General features: G+C 34.4%; 2 protein-coding genes across 2 annotated transcripts; one reads left to right on the top strand and one right to left on the bottom strand.

Moving 5' to 3' along the window:
• Window positions 1-811: 811 nt before the first annotated feature.
• Window positions 812-7,011, bottom strand: LOC131661312 (phosphomevalonate kinase, peroxisomal-like). The gene is made up of 10 exons (XM_058930812.1): window positions 6,707-7,011; window positions 6,432-6,582; window positions 6,232-6,329; window positions 5,534-5,643; window positions 5,393-5,445; window positions 4,866-5,246; window positions 4,229-4,333; window positions 2,343-2,570; window positions 1,761-1,883; window positions 812-1,281 (listed from the first exon to the last, which is right to left on the bottom strand). Exons 1-10 carry the CDS (start codon window positions 6,712-6,714, stop codon window positions 1,015-1,017), a joined length of 1,524 nt encoding a protein of 507 aa, XP_058786795.1. The 5' UTR covers window positions 6,715-7,011; the 3' UTR covers window positions 812-1,014.
• A 6,309-nt stretch (window positions 7,012-13,320) lies between these two features.
• On the top strand, window positions 13,321-15,830 carry LOC131661310 (putative RING-H2 finger protein ATL21B). Its single transcript, XM_058930810.1, has 2 exons — window positions 13,321-14,095; window positions 14,168-15,830. Exons 1-2 carry the CDS (start codon window positions 13,384-13,386, stop codon window positions 14,614-14,616), a joined length of 1,161 nt encoding a protein of 386 aa, XP_058786793.1. The 5' UTR covers window positions 13,321-13,383; the 3' UTR covers window positions 14,617-15,830.
• The last annotated feature ends 3,596 nt before the right edge of the window (window positions 15,831-19,426 follow it).

Here is a 19,426-nt window from a genome sequence, read left to right as displayed (position 1 = left end):
CTATTGATATTATGTACTGCCATCTACTCTCTATTATGCAACAATTGCACGATTGCAACAATCGCACCGTCTCAATCAATGTATCTTTACCAAAAGAAATTTGTTCTAATATAAGTGTTATTTTATTTTTTCAATATAAAATTAATTTTTACTAATTTTACCTCTGATTAATATCGTCCATTTTCAAGTCATTAAATTAATTATTTTTTTAATACAATGAATAAATATTACATAAATTTATAGATTTTCCAATTCAAGTAAATTGAAACTTTCTGCATCAATTTCCAATTCAATTCAAATAAATATTACATAAATTTTCAGGTGGAAATTAATATATAAATTGACAAAAAAAACAAACTTTATATATTAAGAGCTCCAAATTTTCTTGGTGGTTTATTATTGCAGTAAAGACATTTTGTTTTGTGAATCCATTTATTTTCATTACAAGTCACAACCAACAAAAACTTGTTATGATAGCCATTCATGACTTAAGATAGGACAATGAAGCTGGAACAACCAGAGGGAAGAGGAACTGTCATGCGTTTGGTTTCTGGGTATCAATGAATTGGGAAAATACAAAGTCTCTGTAGTGAAAGAGAGAAGGGAGAAACAGAATTTAATAGTTACCTTCTATTCTTCCCCCTTGGACAGTTTTGTTAAAACACTTCTGGAAAGATAGTAAGCGATCACTGCATGTAATCTGAATCCCTCACATCACACGCAATAAAGCAAACAACAAGATTTTTGTTAGTTAATAATTTTTCTACCTGTCACAGAAAGGTGGATAGATCCAAAAAAGGAAAGGGATGTATTTGGACAACACATTTATTATTCAAAGAATTTCCTGTTCCAAGCACTATTGGAGGGGCGCACAAAAAACCAACACAAGATTATTCTCAATCACCCAACTCATCTTTTCCCGTAAAAAAGGGAAAGAAACTAACAATGCCTAGTCTAAAAGCCACATTCCACAGAATATTCTTGTGGTGACTTATTTTACAGATGGAAATAAACTTATTCAATACGAATAGAAGATACAGCTGATGTGATTTCATTGGTTCGTGGGTCAGCAGTTTCTAATGAAACACCACAAGGATCTTCTTTAACCAACATGGCGAGAACATTAACTGAACTCCATGTTTTCGTCACATTGCTGTTTGAATCTCCCAAAGTAACAGCAAAGACTGCATCAAATCCTCCTGCGCCAGGAACTCCAGCTAACAATACACCTTCCAAGTTCATTGTAGCATCTAGAAGTTGTGTTTGTGATTCTGGTTCAATCTGCATACATTACAAATTATGATGAGACTGCTGAACTCATGAACTGTTGAAATGATCAATCAATCATGAACACAATTGTAGATGGTATCTGAACAGTTATTAGTCTTCTGAAAGATATTTCAGTCAAGGTTAAGTTTTAATTAAAGCTCAATATACTGAAACCAAATTCAAGACCCCCAACTGGAAACACTCCTTATCTTTCTCCGTGGATGCAGATTGCAAGTGAGCGAACAACTATGGACACGAACAATATCCAGCCTTAGCTTGCCAATCATTTTTATTCCACAGAAAGATTTGTGGTACCTCATGAGTTATTATTAATGAATAAAGCAAAATGACTAATTTTAACAAAGTTACAACAAATTCCATAAGGGCAACATATATTCCACCTGGACATACCTATTTTTATAAGCAAAACGGATATCATACAAACAGAGAACCATATATAACTAAGTGCTCAGCTAGTGAAATTATCTTACCGGAACACCTGCAGCCTCACCCATCAGTCGCATATGATATCTGATCCCCACCATTGCCTCTTTGGAGCCTAGGAGTGCTTTAATAACTGCTTCCTTGTTAGGCTCAGAAGCTTGTTCTATCCACTGATTATGCAATTTGCATATCAAACATCAACACGAAATAAGAAAATCAAGAAGAAATGACACAATATATGAAAGATTACTAAAACCTCATAGCATGAAAGAGCAGTCACAAGGAAATCATATCACACATCTACTAATTAAGTTCATAATCTGAAAGTGAAAACCAAGGTTCCAATGGCTACTAAACTTTGTGAAAAAATAAGGTCCCATCAAAAGTAATAGAAGACGTATGAGTCTAATCATTAAAGATACCATAATTCATGAAAAACCAATAGAAAGAATTGTGAAAGTTTAATCCTTAATGCAAAAGCAAAGAAAATGATTGGGGCACAGTTTAAGTTGTTAGAGTTTAATGATGAGAACTGCTGGTCAATATACTTTAGTTGCATAGGAAAAATCCTGTTATTTTCAAATTACTTCTATTTGATTAAACAACCGTAAGTTATCTCAACAAAATACCTTGTCGGATCTGAGGATGCTGCAGCTGTCAATCACAGACTTGTATGCATCCCATTGTTCTTTCGCTAATTTTCTTAGCAAGTTCAGTTGTGTTTCCAATGCTGAATTTGCATCTGACAATCTTCGCCATGTTTCCAGAGCTCTCTGAGGGTCAGACTTTTGCCATTTTTTGACAGCACCAACCATTGATGGTGTGGACGATCCACCAGTTCCAGGTTCCCCTAGTACCTAAAAGGAGAAACATCTTAGGGTGAGGAGAGTAATTGCCATAAGTCAGTCGCAGAACGAGAAGAGGACAAGAGGCATCAAAGACGCCACATTTCCTTTAATATGAAAAAGAAGATAGTAAAATTTGAAAGTCAAGATTAAAAAAACTTATCAATAACAAAAAGCCGGGTTCTCAGGAGGCAAAGTTTGTGCAGTATTAACTGTAGTCGGTATATATATATGTGGGAACATATTAAATTTCAATTTTAGTGTATGGTTCAACTTCTTCGATATATAAATTTGGACACTAAACAAGTAACCTTTATGTACTGCTCACTTAGGCAGTTAGATTATATTCAAAAAATTGAAGAAGCTTTATGTCTGTTAGACTGATAACTTGCACAACGAGGCAAGTTTACTAGATTTTAAGATTATTATTGCAAAATAAGCAATAAGCTTCTCTCTCTTAGGTCATCAAAATTATAACTAAGGCCTTTTTCCACTAGGTGGCATCAACTACATTAATGACACCAGAATGCCCTATCATAAATAAGGTTTAATGAAAACAAATAAAGTCCTTTACGGTAAGGAAAATAGTTTTCCTCGGTCTCCTACTGCTTTATTGAACTATCCTCTATATGGTCTACCGTTTACCAGTATTACTACTACATGCCTAAACACAAAGCTCTACCATCTACTTCATAATAGGAGGTATACCAACGCTCTAAAAATTTCATCCACAACCCTATCTTGTCTTTTGTGGTCACTCATCCTTCGTAATACTCATCTTTTTGACATTGCTTATTTTCTTGTTGGAAATTTATCCCTCTCCCTTAACATTTAATTTCATACAACAGTATAGGTCTTATAGCTCTACAAGATTTTCCTTATATTGAATGCATTTCATTTCATCCACCTTGCTTGAATCCTATTATCTCGTGGGTCATTAACATTGAATGCATTTCAAGGTTTACAAGTGCCGCTAAAAAATTCCCAGCAACTATTTATTGAAAAGCATAATAATATAAAACAGCACGAAAAAGTAGTAATAATAGATAAGCCTTTATTGGTCATTCAAAAAAATTCTTTAAGCTAAGAAAACAAGGCTGATTCTTATGGACTAAATAAAACCTTTTATATTAGTGTTATCAGTTGTTTCCTTGACATAACTGCCATAAAAAAGAATACTCCGGCGAAATCTTTAATGGTATCATGTAAGAATAAGTACGTGAAAAACACCGGATTCCCATATATAGAAAGAACCCCAATATTCAAAAAGTAAAGTCTGAATCTAAATGACAATGTGTTAAATAAAATAAAAGCAAAAACATAGCTCTGTTTGTGAAGTAGAAGGCTAATGGTACAGAAACCATAACTTCAAAATGTGGATTGCCAAGAGGAAAGGGTGTCTGTGCAATGAAAAACTCAATTTTTTGAGAAACCTAGACGAAGGCTAATAAGACAACATTTTTGTAACCATTAAAATCAGGTAATTAAATAGAAATCAAAAGTATAAATATAAAGTTAGGTACAGCCTCAACCCCGCCCTTCAGTAAAAAAAAAAAAGGAGAAATAGCAGGGGAGAAGGGAGGCAGAGCAGGGTGTAAGCGTTATAGCAGTTAAGACAAGACATGTTAACATATAATAATACAAACATATGCAAAGTTCAAGTTGCTTACAAGAGTCATCAAAGGTGGTAAAGAGAACTGGGTCCTGTCATGGTCCCAATTTCCTTTTAGAATGTCACTGATTACTTCTGGCAAGGCCACCGCTGTAGCTGCAACCTGCAAAGTGAATGAAATTCTTGATGTTTCTACAACATCTCCAATAATTCAAAAACAACGCGTGGTCGATCAATGTAAGAGATGACAAACAGGAGAATCCTAGCATGATTGTTAACAATAGCAGGTAAATTAAAATAATGCGGCTAAAGCAACAATTAGTTACCTTGGGTTTTTTTTTTCTTTCTTTTTCACTTTTACAAAAAATCCATATGGAAGGGACAAAGTACCAAAGTTACAAGTTTGCGTAAATTGAACGAATACAATGCACAACGGCGACTAAATAGTATTATTATTGAACATATTTGCCCACGGAATTTCAAGAGTTAACAGGTAATACCTGTCAATAATCTCGAGATAGAAGCCAAATATGGTCAAATTAAATAAAACAGGGAGGGTGCATTACACCAGTTCTATGTTGAATTTGCAGACTCTATTGTGAGTCTTTATATGATGAACATGATTATTGAAAGTTGCAGTGTTGTTTCTCAATGCACAATACATATATGAGAAGAGGAAGGCGGAGGGCACAAACCTGAGTTGAAGAAATCACTTCGGGGGAAAACCGCACATAGCGGTGACTACCATACACGGCGGAACTTACATCAAACCCACTACCAACTTTCCCTTGTGCAATACAGTGTGCTGTTTGAGCTATTTTATGAACCATATCAAGATCTGCAATATCCATCCTGTCCTGATGATCTTTTGAAGAGGAGATCTTTACGACGCCAAGGTAATGAAGTAAAGCAGCAACTACAGCTGTTGTCATGGCTGCAGATGAGCCCAACCCAGTTTTAGCAACTTCAGGCTTACGATTTCCATCATTAGCATCATCGGTATTGAAGGAAATGGAGGCAAAAGGTGGAAGGGTGGCCAATGATTCTGGTGTCAAAGGGAGTCCCCGCCTCTCAATCTGCAGGAGTAGTTATTCAGACAAACTTCTTGGTCTAAGCTTTTAAACACGATACGAAATTTTCAAGCTATCAAATTTGAAGGAGAAAGACTAGAAAGGATGAGAAAAAATGATATGTGGAAAGTATACAAACAGGAGCAAATTACCTCATTCCTATAAGAATAAAAATCATTGGAACCCAAAATTGTAATGTCAAGTCCTGCACAACAAATCCATTTATAAAATTGGAAGTTTGAAGTTGTTGTTACCCATTCATAATTAAAAGGGGGTGATAAAAACAGCATTACCTTGTAAAAGTAGTTTGTGTAACAAGTCCTTTTTATTCTGGTCAAACGTTGCATAAGCAGCAGCCACGGAGTATTGCACTGCATATTCCACAAAAGGGTTCCTTGTTTCACTGAAAGAACAAACCAATTCCTGTAAGCATCACCTATCTATGACTCAGCTTGGATAAATAAATAATTACACACTTATGCTATGAGCGTTTATCATATAAGTCCTTATATATAAGTTATTTCTTTAACAGCAACAACAACAACAACCAAGCCTTATCCCACTAAGTGGAATCAGCTACATGAATCAACTCCTGCCATAATATTCTATCCAGGACCATGTTTGAGATATTTCTTAATAACTTCTCTTGTGGTTTTTCTAGGTCTTCCTCTACCAATAGTTGTTTGACTTCTCTCCATCTGTTTTCATGTAAGTTATAAGCTATGTTGGAGATTTTATATGTCATAAGTTCTTCCAAACAGTCTCAGGAATCTTACAAGTACTTAAGTCAATAAATAAGCTCAAATAAACCAATTCAAGCAGACCCTATGTCAAACTATTAACAGTGAGAAACTACAGAAAGTACAATCTGAGGATTCCAATTATTAACACACTTTCTACATGACTTGTTAGTAAATGAGGTGTAAAATTCAAGGTCCACAATTGAACTATGAATAAATTGATTTGATTTAGAGATAAATAAGAAACCTGCCTTGAAGAAACAGTTTGTATAGTAAGATTTTTGAGTGCTAATTTATACAAAGCTTCTCTGGATAGCTGAGGAGAAGTTAATCTAACATCAGTCCAAGCCTGAAGGAAAAGCAAGCAATTCAATCACATATAATATAACAGCATCAAAAATCAAACTAAAAATAATAAAAATTAAATGAGAAAATGGAATAAATTACAGACCCAGGCCCAAGCATCAGGTCTAGTTTCAGGGTAAATAGGTTTAACAATAGCATAAAAACGAGCATTAGTACTGAGAACAAGTCCTGCATTGGGTCTCTCCAAAACAAGATAACCGCCAGTGATCAACACTTTTCCAGGAGCAGAAGCAACCCTGTCAAATATCAATTTAGGGTAATTCAGTTCATTTCATTCCACTACTACATACATAATTAAAACTAAATCAACTCAAGAGAGTAAGGTTTTAGAGTTAGTGATTGATGAATGAATGAACTTACACGGCCATTGATTGATACTGTGATCCTTCAGTTCAGATGAGAGAGACGGTCGGTGGTGGTGGTGGATGCGATCACCGTTAATCTGAATCGGTTAATCACTGTGACTATCAATCGGAAAATATAGTATAGAATAGACACGCGTTGCACGTGGGTAGTGGTGCAACGAGGAAGGAAAGGTGTGCTACTACTACCAACTAGTTGGATTCAGTAACGGTGTGCTTTGTGTTTGTTGCATACATAGATAGCACGGGTTGGGACTTCGCAGGCGTTTTTTTACCCGTTTAATCTGTGTAATTTGTTTGTATGTACAATTATTAATGGCACGCCAATTTTATATCTTGTAGCTTAAATATAATTTTAGTTTGTTAATTATAGTGTTCTTTTTTGGATCTAGTCTTTATATTTTTTTAATTTTTATTAAACATTGTTGTTTTAATCCATAATATCATATGCAGTTCAATAAACTCATATGATATAATGTTAATTTTGTCAAGTTTGATAAATATGTTTGAGAACTTTTTCACAATTCAGACAAGTTATGGATTTAATTATTATCAATTATATATAATTTTGTAGTCCATATTCTAGAGACGCATAACTACTTCGGAGCATCAGACACATGACGTTCTATTGCTAAAGCAGAGGCTCTCAAATCGGGTTTTATCACCAGAGTAGAGAGAGATCATTTTCATAAATGGCTCCCAAATGATAGAATTTGTGACAAAATTCATTCAATGGATGAGCATACACCTACATATCATGGATGTATGCAATTATGGTACTTGGAATTTTGACATAACTTCCATCCATCTTCCTCAAGACATAAAAATGGAGATGACTAGTGTTTTTACTAATGACGACTCCGAATATATTCTTATTTGGGAACTTTAGGTATTAGATACTTATTTTATCAACTCAACTTATTTTTGGTTAACTTTGGAGCCCAATTCACCTCGTATTCAGACAATGACTTGTTCTTGGATTTGGAACCTCAAGTTAGTTGAAAATATTAGTCATTTTGTTTAGAGCATCGTGCATGAGAAATTACCTATATTTGAGAAAATTACAAATAGAAACTCTGCTAAGTTTATATTTGATTCTTTAAAAATGACTCATGAAGGAAATAGGCAAGTGGTTGTCAGCCCCCAAAGACTTATAAAGCCCACACAAGATGACTTTGCCAAGGCAAACATCCACCTTTTCATGCAGCTGGGTGGCAAGAGGTACAAATTTATGATCATCCGTTTGCACGTTTTGATGTGACGGTTTGGTAGAAAGTTTGTCATGATGGAATAAACGTCTACTTGATGTGATATGTGCAGGTTGTTGGAACAATGTTGAAAGATTACAATAATGTTATCTTTCTTCCATCTAACACATATGCTTGAAAGTGGCATTTTTGGGGGCATCTGTTAGCCTAAGAATTCCAGCTAAGAGAAATTCAAAATCAAGTCACGTTGAGAAACTAACAAATGATGGAAAGCATTTTTGACAAGCTTCGACATGAGAAATCACGTCGACGAAAGGGGTTTTGACTAACATGTTGAGCAATAGTTTAAAAGAATTTCAAGAACAGATCCATAAGATTAGGACCACTATTTCCTTTAAATATGTCCAAGATCTCAAAAAGGATTTTGAGAGAATGATTATTGGTTTCGACAGAGTCATAAATCGTCTAAGAGTTAGGATATTTTCGAAGTCTAAAGATCAGTTAGAATAAGAGGCACTTCGACGAGTTCTAGATCTGATATTCTTGAGAAGCAGTTAGTGGCTTTGAAAAGTTACCAATATGGGATAATGAGCTCTTCAGCAGTTATAGATCTGACGACGTGGAAGCATTTCAAAAGGTTAAACTGCATGTTCTTGATACGTGTCTTTCTTCTGGAAATATAATTGTCAAAGACAGTTATCTTATAGTATTATAAGTAGCAGAATAATACATTGTAATCGAGGTCGTAAAGTTTCATACGTTCTCTCTAGAAACTGAAGTACACAAGTTTAAGAGTGAAATAGTGTGTGAAAAATAGGTATGAGTCTGCGTCATTTCTTTTCATTGTTCTTTTGTTTCTTAAATGAAACACTTGTCTTTGTTGTCTTTCATCTTTATTCTTATTTAGTGTCATATATATTGCACTTTACACACTTGTTATTAACGAAAGCTTTTCTTTAATTAAGTTTTGTGTTTATTTTGTCTTTATACAAATAGTTGCATTTAATTCACATGCACCGTTTTTCATATAATTATTTTGCACAAATTGCTTATGGAATTTTTTCGAGTTAATCTCACAAGCCCAATAAACTTGTGATTGTTTACCAAAAACACAGGTAAACAGATGCATAGTGATATTAGACTTCCATGCACGAGTGTAGAAGAGAAGCACAATAGCAATAGGACTGTTATATTAATCAGAGTTTCACGACTTTGTAAGTGTTTAACTCATTATGCGTAATGCAATGAAATTCACATTTTATCATAGTCTATGAAATTGAGATACAAGTTTCTCTCATTCTTATCGGTTCAACATTGGTTTGAGACATCATAGCAGGTTTAATGAATAATTAATCTGATAAAATCGTTGGACCGTTTATATTACTAGTTTGTGGTTGAATCAGACGAAGGAACCGATCTAATTCAGATCTTAAAACAATATTTTTTATGAGTAAAACAATATCTTAATTTTTTCTCCTTCAAGATACTATGGTTTTTCTTTTAAAGTTTTCTTAAATTTATGATGAGATAACATCATTTATTGATCCATTGATCCAGTACAAAACTCCCACAAACAATATAACTCTTAAAATAAGAATACAAAAACTTGGACTCATAACAGATATTTATCACCTAAAATTAGAAGTGAAAATAAGCTGGACCGAGTTAGGTTTTGCTAAACTTGAGTCTGATATGTTAAAAATTTTAAAGTTTAGGTCTGGTCTGTGACCTATCATAAGTTTATTTTTAGACTTGGTTCTGGCGTTTTTCGAATGTGTGTTTGGCCTGTTAGTCTCTATAAAAATCTAGGCTTAATTGAAATTTTGGTCCCCCTATTATTCTTTTTTTTGGGTTTTGGTCCCCTTATTTTAAAATCCGGAATTTTAGTCCCTATATTTTAGTTTTTTGAGGATTTTGGTCCCCTTGCAAATTCGAAGGCAATTTTAAATGAAATGACGCTCACATTGATGATGTGTCATTGTCAGTTTAGCAGTGAACTATTAAAAAAAACTAATTTTATTTAAGACTCGTGTTGAACATGTCATCAATGTGAGTTCCATTTTATCAAAAATTGCCTTCGAATTTGCAAGGGGATCAAAATCCTCAAAAAACTAAAATAAAGTGACTAAAATTCCGGATTTTAAAATAGGGGGACCAAAACTCCAAAAAAGAGATAATAGAGGGACCAAAATTGCAATTAAGCCAAAAATCTATTTTATTTGAACATTCGTAAATAAACAATTCAACTAATGTTTAATAGAGTAACAAATTAAAAATTAATGAGACTAAATATTTATTTGCATTAACTTATTCAAATTTACCTATTAACATAAGTTTTGTGATATTATTTATTTTAGAAAACTTATAAAAACAACTTATAACATTTTTCATAAAGTTTTATTAGCTTATTTTCATAAGTTCTTCAAGATAATTAAATTTTATTTTTGTATTTTAATTTAAAGTAAAAATACAATATAATCTATTCTATAACTATATATAAAGGGGATAGGGAGATTTGGGCTGACCTATTTTCTTTCCTATTTTACCCTTTAAAAATATAGTTTTTTTTTCTATAACTATATATAAAGGGGATAGGGAGATTTGGGCCGGCATATTTTCTTTCCTATTTTACCCTTTAAAAATATAATTTTTTTCTATAACTATATATAAAGGGGATAGAGAGATTTGGGCTGGCCTATTTTCTTTCCTATTTTACCCTTTAAAAATATAGTATTTTTTTCTTTTTTAAACTAGCAGTTTTTTAAGCGGCAACAGTTAATTTTAATTTTTTGTTATGCAACAAATATATGTGTATAACTATCCAAGTTGGTTTTTTAAAATATATTTTATAAATCTCTCAATATTGGAACCGCATAACATAACATAAGTGCAAAAGTGATGGCAACATGTTCATTCAATGAGATTATATACAACTCTTCCAACTACATTCACTAATAATAAGATGATAGTTTTCTTTTGTTCTTCTTCTTGCAAACCACATTTGTTTATGGTTTGTGAATTCTTCATTTTTATTTATCTTCTGGTCACCATCTTTAATTCCTTCTATCTCTCTCACTATATGCCCTAAGGCCTTTTTATATTTTCTTCATTTATTTTCTAATTCTTTTGCTTTTTCTTTTTAGTCAATTCTTTTGTAGTCTTATTCTCCTATTAATTGTGGGGTTTTAAACCTTTTGAATGCAAAGGTGTTTTGAAGATAATTATAAGTTTGTGTGCAATTTTCATTTTGGGTCAAGTTGATTTCAATATTTTATAGTTTATGTGTTTATGAGAAAATAAAGTATGTTTTAAGAAATGTATAATTATTTATTTATATTTAATTCTATTAAATCTTTGTAGTGAACCATAAAGTATATAAATTCTATTTTCTAATAGAGCATGCCAATTGTTTTGATAAAAAAAAAAGAAAAAGGAGAAAAGTTAATGAACATGCTTGAGATTATTGATAGCAATTTTCTTTCACCAGAAAATTTAATAGTTGCAAGCTTATTAATTTCAATGTCAATAGTGAGATTTGGCATTTAGATTACTTCAGTTGTGACATAAACGATGTTAAACGATGTTGTAATGGTTGTAAATTTTTCATATAATAGCAAATCGGCCAGTATCCAATAAATAGGAAATACTCTTTCAATGTTCATCATATTCCCTTTCTTTAAAAGAGAAACAAACTATAGGGTTCCTTAGAATTATCAAAGGAAGTAGAAAAATATAAACTTTTAAAAGACAATTTTTAATATTTATGGAAAAAAAATAGTTGATTTTAAATATTACTTTTTTTTCATTTATTTATTTTTTTGGAATTTCCATTACTAACAAATGCACCACACAGAGAGAATATTAAAAAATTTATCACACAAATAATTTAAATTAAAATCAAAATAAAAAAAAGTATTCGACATTTTTGTTGTTTTCTCTTTCATTCAATTGTTTTTGTATCCTATTTTAGTGAGAGGGGGAGGGGAGGGAGAGATAGAGAGAGGTGAAGGTCGGGGGAGAGAGAGAGAGAGAGAGAGAGAGAGAGAGAGAGAGAGAGAGAGCCCTTTGTATTATAAAATTGGTCGTGAAGAAGAAAGAGAATGAGAGTGAGAGTGAGAGAGTGTGTGTGTGAGAGAACCATTTGCATTGTTATATTGGTTGCGATGGAGAGAGAGGGGGGAAGGGAGAAGGAGAGAGACATACAAAGAGAGGGGGAATTGGAGAGGGAGATGGAGAGGGACGGGAGAGAGAGAGAGAGAGAGAGAGAGAGAGAGAGAGAGAGAGAGAGAGAGAGAGAGAGAGAGAGAGAGAGAGAGAGAGAGAGAGAGAGAGAGAGAGAGAGAGAGAGAGAGAAATTTGCATTGTTAAATTGATCGTGAGGATTCCATTTTTAGTTTTGATTACTCAACTTTTAGTAGTAAATTATTAAAACATATTAAAATTTTAAATGAATCATCATTCTTCTATTTTTACTAATTGTGGCCAAATAATAAAATTTTTAAAAGGGCGTATCTTAAAAATACTCTAAAGGATAAACATGTGTTAGCGCAATAAAAAAAGCAAACAGACGGACACGTGAATAACATTGTCGCGCGAATAACATGGTCGCATATCAATATGAGATGCAAAACCAATCAATTATAGTTATATTATATAGGAATACAGCACACGAATTTTTTCTATAAAATATAAGTTTTTTTTTTTTTTGGAAATTTTGGTATCCGGCCTTGCGACCGACTAATCCAAGAGGGACCAATTCCACCGTCCACTAACGGGGACCCCATTTAAAGCCAGAACAAAGTTCTGTATGGACTGGCCCACACAAGGATTGATAGCACCCAACAGGATTTGAAAAAAAATAATTTATAATTTGTTGTTGTGCGCATTAAAAAAGCGGATAAAAGGACACGGGAGTGCCCGTTTAGACGCTAGTAATAATAATAAAGTTATTTATATTTATTTAAATAGATCCGTCCGATAGACTTTTACGGACTTTTTTATGGAATTAAATAAATTTATAAAAAAGTCTAAGCATTTTTCATTTTAAAAAAAATGTTACTGGCCAAACATTATTCCCACCTAAGAATAAAACCTCATATTTCTCGAATTGCGTCCTTAGCAGTAATTCCTTTATCACCGGAGACATATAGTTATTAAGAATAAGTATAAACACCACTTCAATTTTTGAAGTCAACGAACGTCTTAATTGTAGTTGGATCTTCCGGTTAAAAATGAGAAGAAAACAAGCAAAATGTTGTATTTTTATTCGTATGTATAAACAACTAAATAAAGCAAGATATATATGAATAGAACCAACAAAAAAAAAACTATTAGTTGTTAATAGATTATATATGAATAGAACCAAGAAAAAAACTATTATAGTGTGTGCCTTGTTGTTATAGATTGTGACTATTGGTGACAAAACCAAAACCAATAATTTAGGCAAACTCAAAATCCGTTGACAAACATGAACATTCCCAATCCCATACTCATCCTAATTTGTTTCCATTTCCTCTTCAACCCCCATCAAACACAGACACTAGCACAATCAACCACAGAAACATGCTTAGACACTGTTTGCCACACAAATCAACCACCAATCCGATTCCCATTCTACATAGAAACAAAACAACCAAACAACACATGTGGCTACCCAGGTTTCAAACTACTATGCAATAACCAAACACTCCTCAATCTACCTTACATGGAAGAATTCAACATCCAAAAAATAAACTATGCCACACAAGAACTCTTCGTGAATGATCCCAATAACTGTCTCCCAAAACGACTTCTCTCGCTCAACCTCTCTTCTTCTCCATTCCATGCCGTTTACTATCAACAATTCACCTTTTTCAACTGTTCCTTTAACTTGAAACATCTCACATCTCGTTACAAACCAATACCTTGTCTAAGTGATTCTTCCAAGTACGCAGTTTTCGCAACACCTTCTCTTACTGTGTTTTTGCACTTGTCATCTGTTTGTAAATTGGTTGACACTGTGAATGTGCCGGTTCAATCGCCGTTTTATGATCAAGTGCTGTCGTCTGAACTCAACGACGATCTTCGGTTGTCGTGGAATTCGCCGTCGTGTGGACGGTGTGAGTCTCACGGTGGAAGATGTGGTTTCCAAGATAACTCCACTCTTGAAACTGCTTGTTACAACGTCCCTCCAAGACGAGGTAATAAATGATTTTTTCTTACCATTTTTTCAAATAACCTGAATAGTGAATTTTGAAAAAAAAAAATTACAGGGATTTCCCGTGGTGCAAGTTACACCATAGCTATATGTGTAGGAGTACCAACACTGTTATGCTTCATTTCTTTATTGAGTTGGATATGCAGCAAGTTCAGATTTGGGATCCATGGTTGGACTTGGGCTCATGAGACAGTGGCAGATTTTGAGCCTCTTCTTGATCCACAACAATATACCAACATTTTGGGTCTTGATAAACCTACTATTGAATCTTACCCTAAAATAGTTATAGGTGATGATGGCATTCACTTACCAAGGCCTAATGATAAGACATGCTCAATATGCTTGTGTGAGTATATGCCTAAAGAGACAGTGAAAACTATGCCTGAATGTGAACATTGCTTTCATGCGCAATGCATCGATGAATGGCTTCTACTGAATGCGTCGTGTCCGATCTGTCGAACTTCTCCTCCTTGGTTACCATCACAGAATTTAGCTCAATCATGACTATAATGCTTAATCAATTGTTGAATTGTTAATGAACCATGGTAGTTTTGTGGAGGTTGGTCGGTTTTATTTGTTTATATTGTAATTTGGATTTGAATTTGCTAAATTAGTGTAAATGTTCGAAGCAACAGCATTTACTTGTCTTTGTCACTTTGACCATAGATGTTGTTGACATGCTAAATCAAGTGTGCAATGAGTCATTGACAATGACAACAAAGCATATAATGTAGGATAGCGAACACGTCCTGGATTTAAGTATTGTAGTAGAACCATTGTGTTATAGTTTATTTAAGTATTGTAGTTATGTAGAACCATTGTGAGAATACTTTGCATGTTTTTAGGGACTGTCCTAGAGTTAGACAGCTTTGGAGTAATAATGTTCCAGGTAATATCAGGCATGATTTTACTATAGCAGACATTAATGAGTGGATAAAGGTGAACGTAACTCAATTGAGGCATTGGTGTAGTTTTTGGGTGGTTGGTTGTCAAAGCTTGTGGTGGCGGTGGAACAAAGAAATGCATGATCAACACTTCATTCGTCCATATTGTCCAAGTGATTACGGGCTTAGAAGAGCAGAGGATTTTGTTAGCGCACAAGCTGGAGGCAGTATTGTTATGAATGTTGAGAGCAGCTTGATTGAGGTGTGTTTGGAAGCTCCTGATAAGGGTTGGTTTAAGCTTAATTCAGATGGAGTTAGTAATGTCACAAAAGAAGCTGGTTATGGGGGTATTATCCAAAATAATACAGGAGATTGTGTAGGTGGTTTTTATAAAAATATTGGGATATGTAGTGCTTTTTATGCTGAATTTTGGAGAGTTTTTGAAAGGTTTAAGGCTATAAGGAGACTTGAGTTGCAAAAGGTAGAGATTTGGGTGGATTCAAAGCTAGTAGCTGAGGTTATAAAAGATGTTCCATGATGTAGAAGGGTGTGTTTTGATTAAGGATATCCAGAAAATGTTGAGATTGTTTGAGGATATGAGGGTGATGCACTCTAATAGGGAAGCTAATACTTGTGCGGACATTCTAGGGAAAGCTAGGTGAGATTGATAGAGAAGAGAAATTATTTAGATAAATAATTTAGTTATTTAAATTAATGTCTAATTTTTATTAGTAGTACTTTTATAGTTATTGGGCTTTTTATAGTGTTTGGGTCTTCTAGTTAAGGATCCACTATGAATACTATATATGTAGTGTCTTTGACACAATTAAGGGTATCAATCAATGAAATCAAGTTTAATTTTATCTTTTATTTTAAGTCCCTTTTATTGTTCTTCCCCTTTCCTAGTTTAAACCCTAGTTTAGAAGCTTGGTAGGAATTGCTTCCTATCAATTGGTGCTTTCATCATGTACTCAAATCCTCCTATGGATTATCATTTTCATACACCTTCATATCATCCATGGAGTATTCCTCCTACCTATCCCACAAACTCCTCTTTTACATTTCCTACCACATCTTCATTTCCATCTTTTCCATCTTTTTCATGGGAGCTTTTTACACCTTGCTACACTCATGTTGGATCATCATCATCAAACTTGTATCCAAATCATGGATATTCACCGCATCCACCTAATCCTAACCCATATTCATCCTATTCCACATCTCATTATCCATACCACTATACCAATTATCACCAACAACTTCAACTAAAAAACACCTTCAGAATTAATCATAAGTATCATAGAAGAGATTTTGATAAGCATGTACAAGTGGCTCACCCTTGTTTTAAGAAAAGATCCAATAAAAGAACCCTGTATCGTAACATTTTCGAACGCCCTTTCTCCCACATTTCTAGGGTTTCTGTTGCAACCATCAAAATGGCCCTCTGCCACGAAACCACCGTTGGCTACGCCCTGTTCGAGGCTCAGGGAATAGACGAAATGGGAAAGAACACTGAAGCTATTCGAAACTCTGTTTCCGATTTGACTAGGTTCGGTAAGGTTGTTCGAAACTCCGTTTCTGATTTGACCAGGTTCAGTAAGGTTGTCAAGCCTCACTCTTTCAACTCTTTCACCTCTGCCCTTGAAGGCCTAGAACAAATTAATGCCGTCTTCAAAGGTATTATGACCGATGAGCTGAGAACTATTTTGGAGACTAGCTTATCGAAAGTAAAGGAAGGAGATTTGGAAAAGGTACAACTTAGTCTCTCCCATAGTTATAGAAGAGATTGTGAAATTGTTACTGAACAATCATTAGGGATAGAAGAAAGATTTTGTGATTTCAACCAACATTATTCTTCCCCTGTTATTGGAGATCGAGATTTCGCAGTACCCGATTATGATTATGAGGAGTCATTGTTCCAACCTTCTTCGACGGATTCGGATGTCATCGTCATCCCCACGAAGCAGTTAGAGGTGTCTTCTAGCGCCGAGACAGAATCTATCAGTTGTGATTTTTCTGCAATATCATCCCCAAAAGTCCCTGTGACTTCTAAAGAATTCACACCTTCATCAGCAGTAGAAGCAAGTTTTGAACCCCCATGTCAGATCAATTCACTAACAGAAATAGAAGAAGGCGAAGAAAATCTCGAGATTCAGAATTGTGGCGTGGCAACAAATGATCAGCCATACTCAAACTCAATGGAGTTTTATGGCCATGCAGTTTGTTCTAATATTAATCCTTTAATTGAAGATACATGTCCATATTCTGGTGCAATAGTATTAGCATTACCACAATCTCCTATTGCTTTTCAGGTACCCACACCAGTAGACATTACACCGACAGAAATGTTTGAGAGCGAAGTTCATAATGAGGTTCAGAATGATATGGTTGATTCAAATGACCAGCAATGTTCAATCTCATTGAAGTTGCACGACCCTGCTGGTCCTACGACTAACAACCAAACCAAAATTGTGAATTTTGATTTTGCAGCAATAGAAATAGCTATAGAATCACTGGCATTAGCATGGCCAAATGCAGCGGGGACAAGTTTGGAATCCTTGACTGAACTTGGTATACATACTGAAATAGAACCCCAAGCATCGGAAGATGTAGCATATATTGAGAGCCACCATCCTACTAAGGAAACCGATATTAAGATTGTTGCAGCTTCTGAGGTTAGTGTTGAAACTGAAACTAAAAACGGAGGTTCTCAAGTGGAAGTGGAGATGGATGTTCTCACTGGTGAGTTGGTAATAATTCATTTGCCTCAGGTATCTGTTTGTCTTACGTGTGGCAATGAAGTTTTTGAAGAGGTTATTCTTGGAACAAAGCTTTCTATTCTGTTTGTAGCTATTCCTTTTGACATTTTAGCTCAATTCTATGGATTTACAAAACCATTGGTTTTTGCTTTGAGTTTACTAGGCCTTATCCCTTTTGCAGAACAAGTTAGCTTCTTGACAAAAGAGATGGCTTATTACACAGGTCCTACAGCGGGAAGACTTTTGAATGCAACTTGTGGGAATGCTACAGAACTCATCATGGCAATATTTGCACTTAGCAATAACAAAATTTATGTGGTCAAGTATTCTCTACTTGGTTCCATCCTCTCCAACCTTCTTCTTGTTCTTGGAACCTCTCTATTATGCGGTGACATTGCAAATATTCGAGCCGAGAAAAAATTCGACAGAAGACAGGCAGATATGAATTTTCTTATGTTTCTTCTGGCATTATTGTATCACTTACTTCCCTTACTGTTCCAATATGGCGAGTTTCGGTTGCTATCGATGCAGATTCATCTCTGCAGTTTTCAAGATTTGCTAGTATTGTGATGGAGATTGCATATCTTATCTTCCAACTACTGACGCATCAAATTTTATAAAGTTTTATTAGCTTATTTTCATAAGTTCTTCAAGATAATTAAATTTTATTTTTGTATTTTAATTTAAAGTAAAAATACAATATAATAATAATAATAATAAAGTTATTTATATTTATTTAAGTATTGTAGTTATGTAGAACCATTGTGAATGCTTTGCATGTTTTAAGGGACTGTCCTAGAGTTAGACAGCTTTGGAGTAATAATGTTCCAGGTAAAATCAAGAAGGATTTTACTACAGCTAACATTAGTGAGTGGATAAAGCTGAACATAACTCAATCGAGGCATTGGTGTAGTTTTTGGGCGGTTGGTTGTCAAAGTTTGTGGTGGTGGGGAACAAAGAAATGCATGATGAGGACTTCATTCGACCATACTGTCCAAGTGATTATGCGGTTAGAAGAGTAGAGGATTTTGTTAGCGCACAAGCTGGAGGCAGTATTGTTATGAATGTTGAGAGCAGCTAAATTGAGGTGTGTTGGGAAGCTCCTGATAAGGGTTGGTTTAAGCTTAATTTGGATGGAGCGAGTAATGTCACAAAAGAAGCTGGTTGTGGGGGTATTATCCAAAATAATACAGGAGAATGTGTAGGTGGTTTTTATAAAAATATTGGGATATGTAGTGCTTTTTATGCTGAATTTTGGGGAGTTTTAGAAAGTTTAAGGCTATCAAGGAGACTTGAGTTGCAAAAGGTGGAGATTTGTGTGGATTCAAAGCTAGTAGCAGAGGTTATAAAAGATGTTCCTTCAAAAGATGTAGAAGGGTATGTTTTGATTAAGCATATCCAGAATATGTTGAGATTGTTTGAGGTTTCGAGGTTGATCCACTCCAATAGGGAAGCTAATACTTGTGCGGACGTTCTAGCGAAAGCTGGGGGAGATAGTCCTCATGATGCGGAATTTCAAGAAGATGTTATGATTTTTCTCATAGATTTGTTAGTTAAGGATGCTAATGATTGTAGTGAATGAAAGTGTGTCTATTTGATGACAAGTTACGAGAGGTTAAAGCGTGTTTTAAAATTAGAGGGAATATCAGTGTCATTTTAATAAACTTTAGG

This window comes from Vicia villosa, linkage group LG3 (genome assembly GCF_029867415.1).
Source record: "Vicia villosa cultivar HV-30 ecotype Madison, WI linkage group LG3, Vvil1.0, whole genome shotgun sequence".
NCBI lineage: Eukaryota > Viridiplantae > Streptophyta > Magnoliopsida > Fabales > Fabaceae > Vicia > Vicia villosa.
The sequence above is the reverse complement of the archived record's forward strand: the minus strand, read 5'-3'. Positions and strand labels throughout refer to the sequence as shown.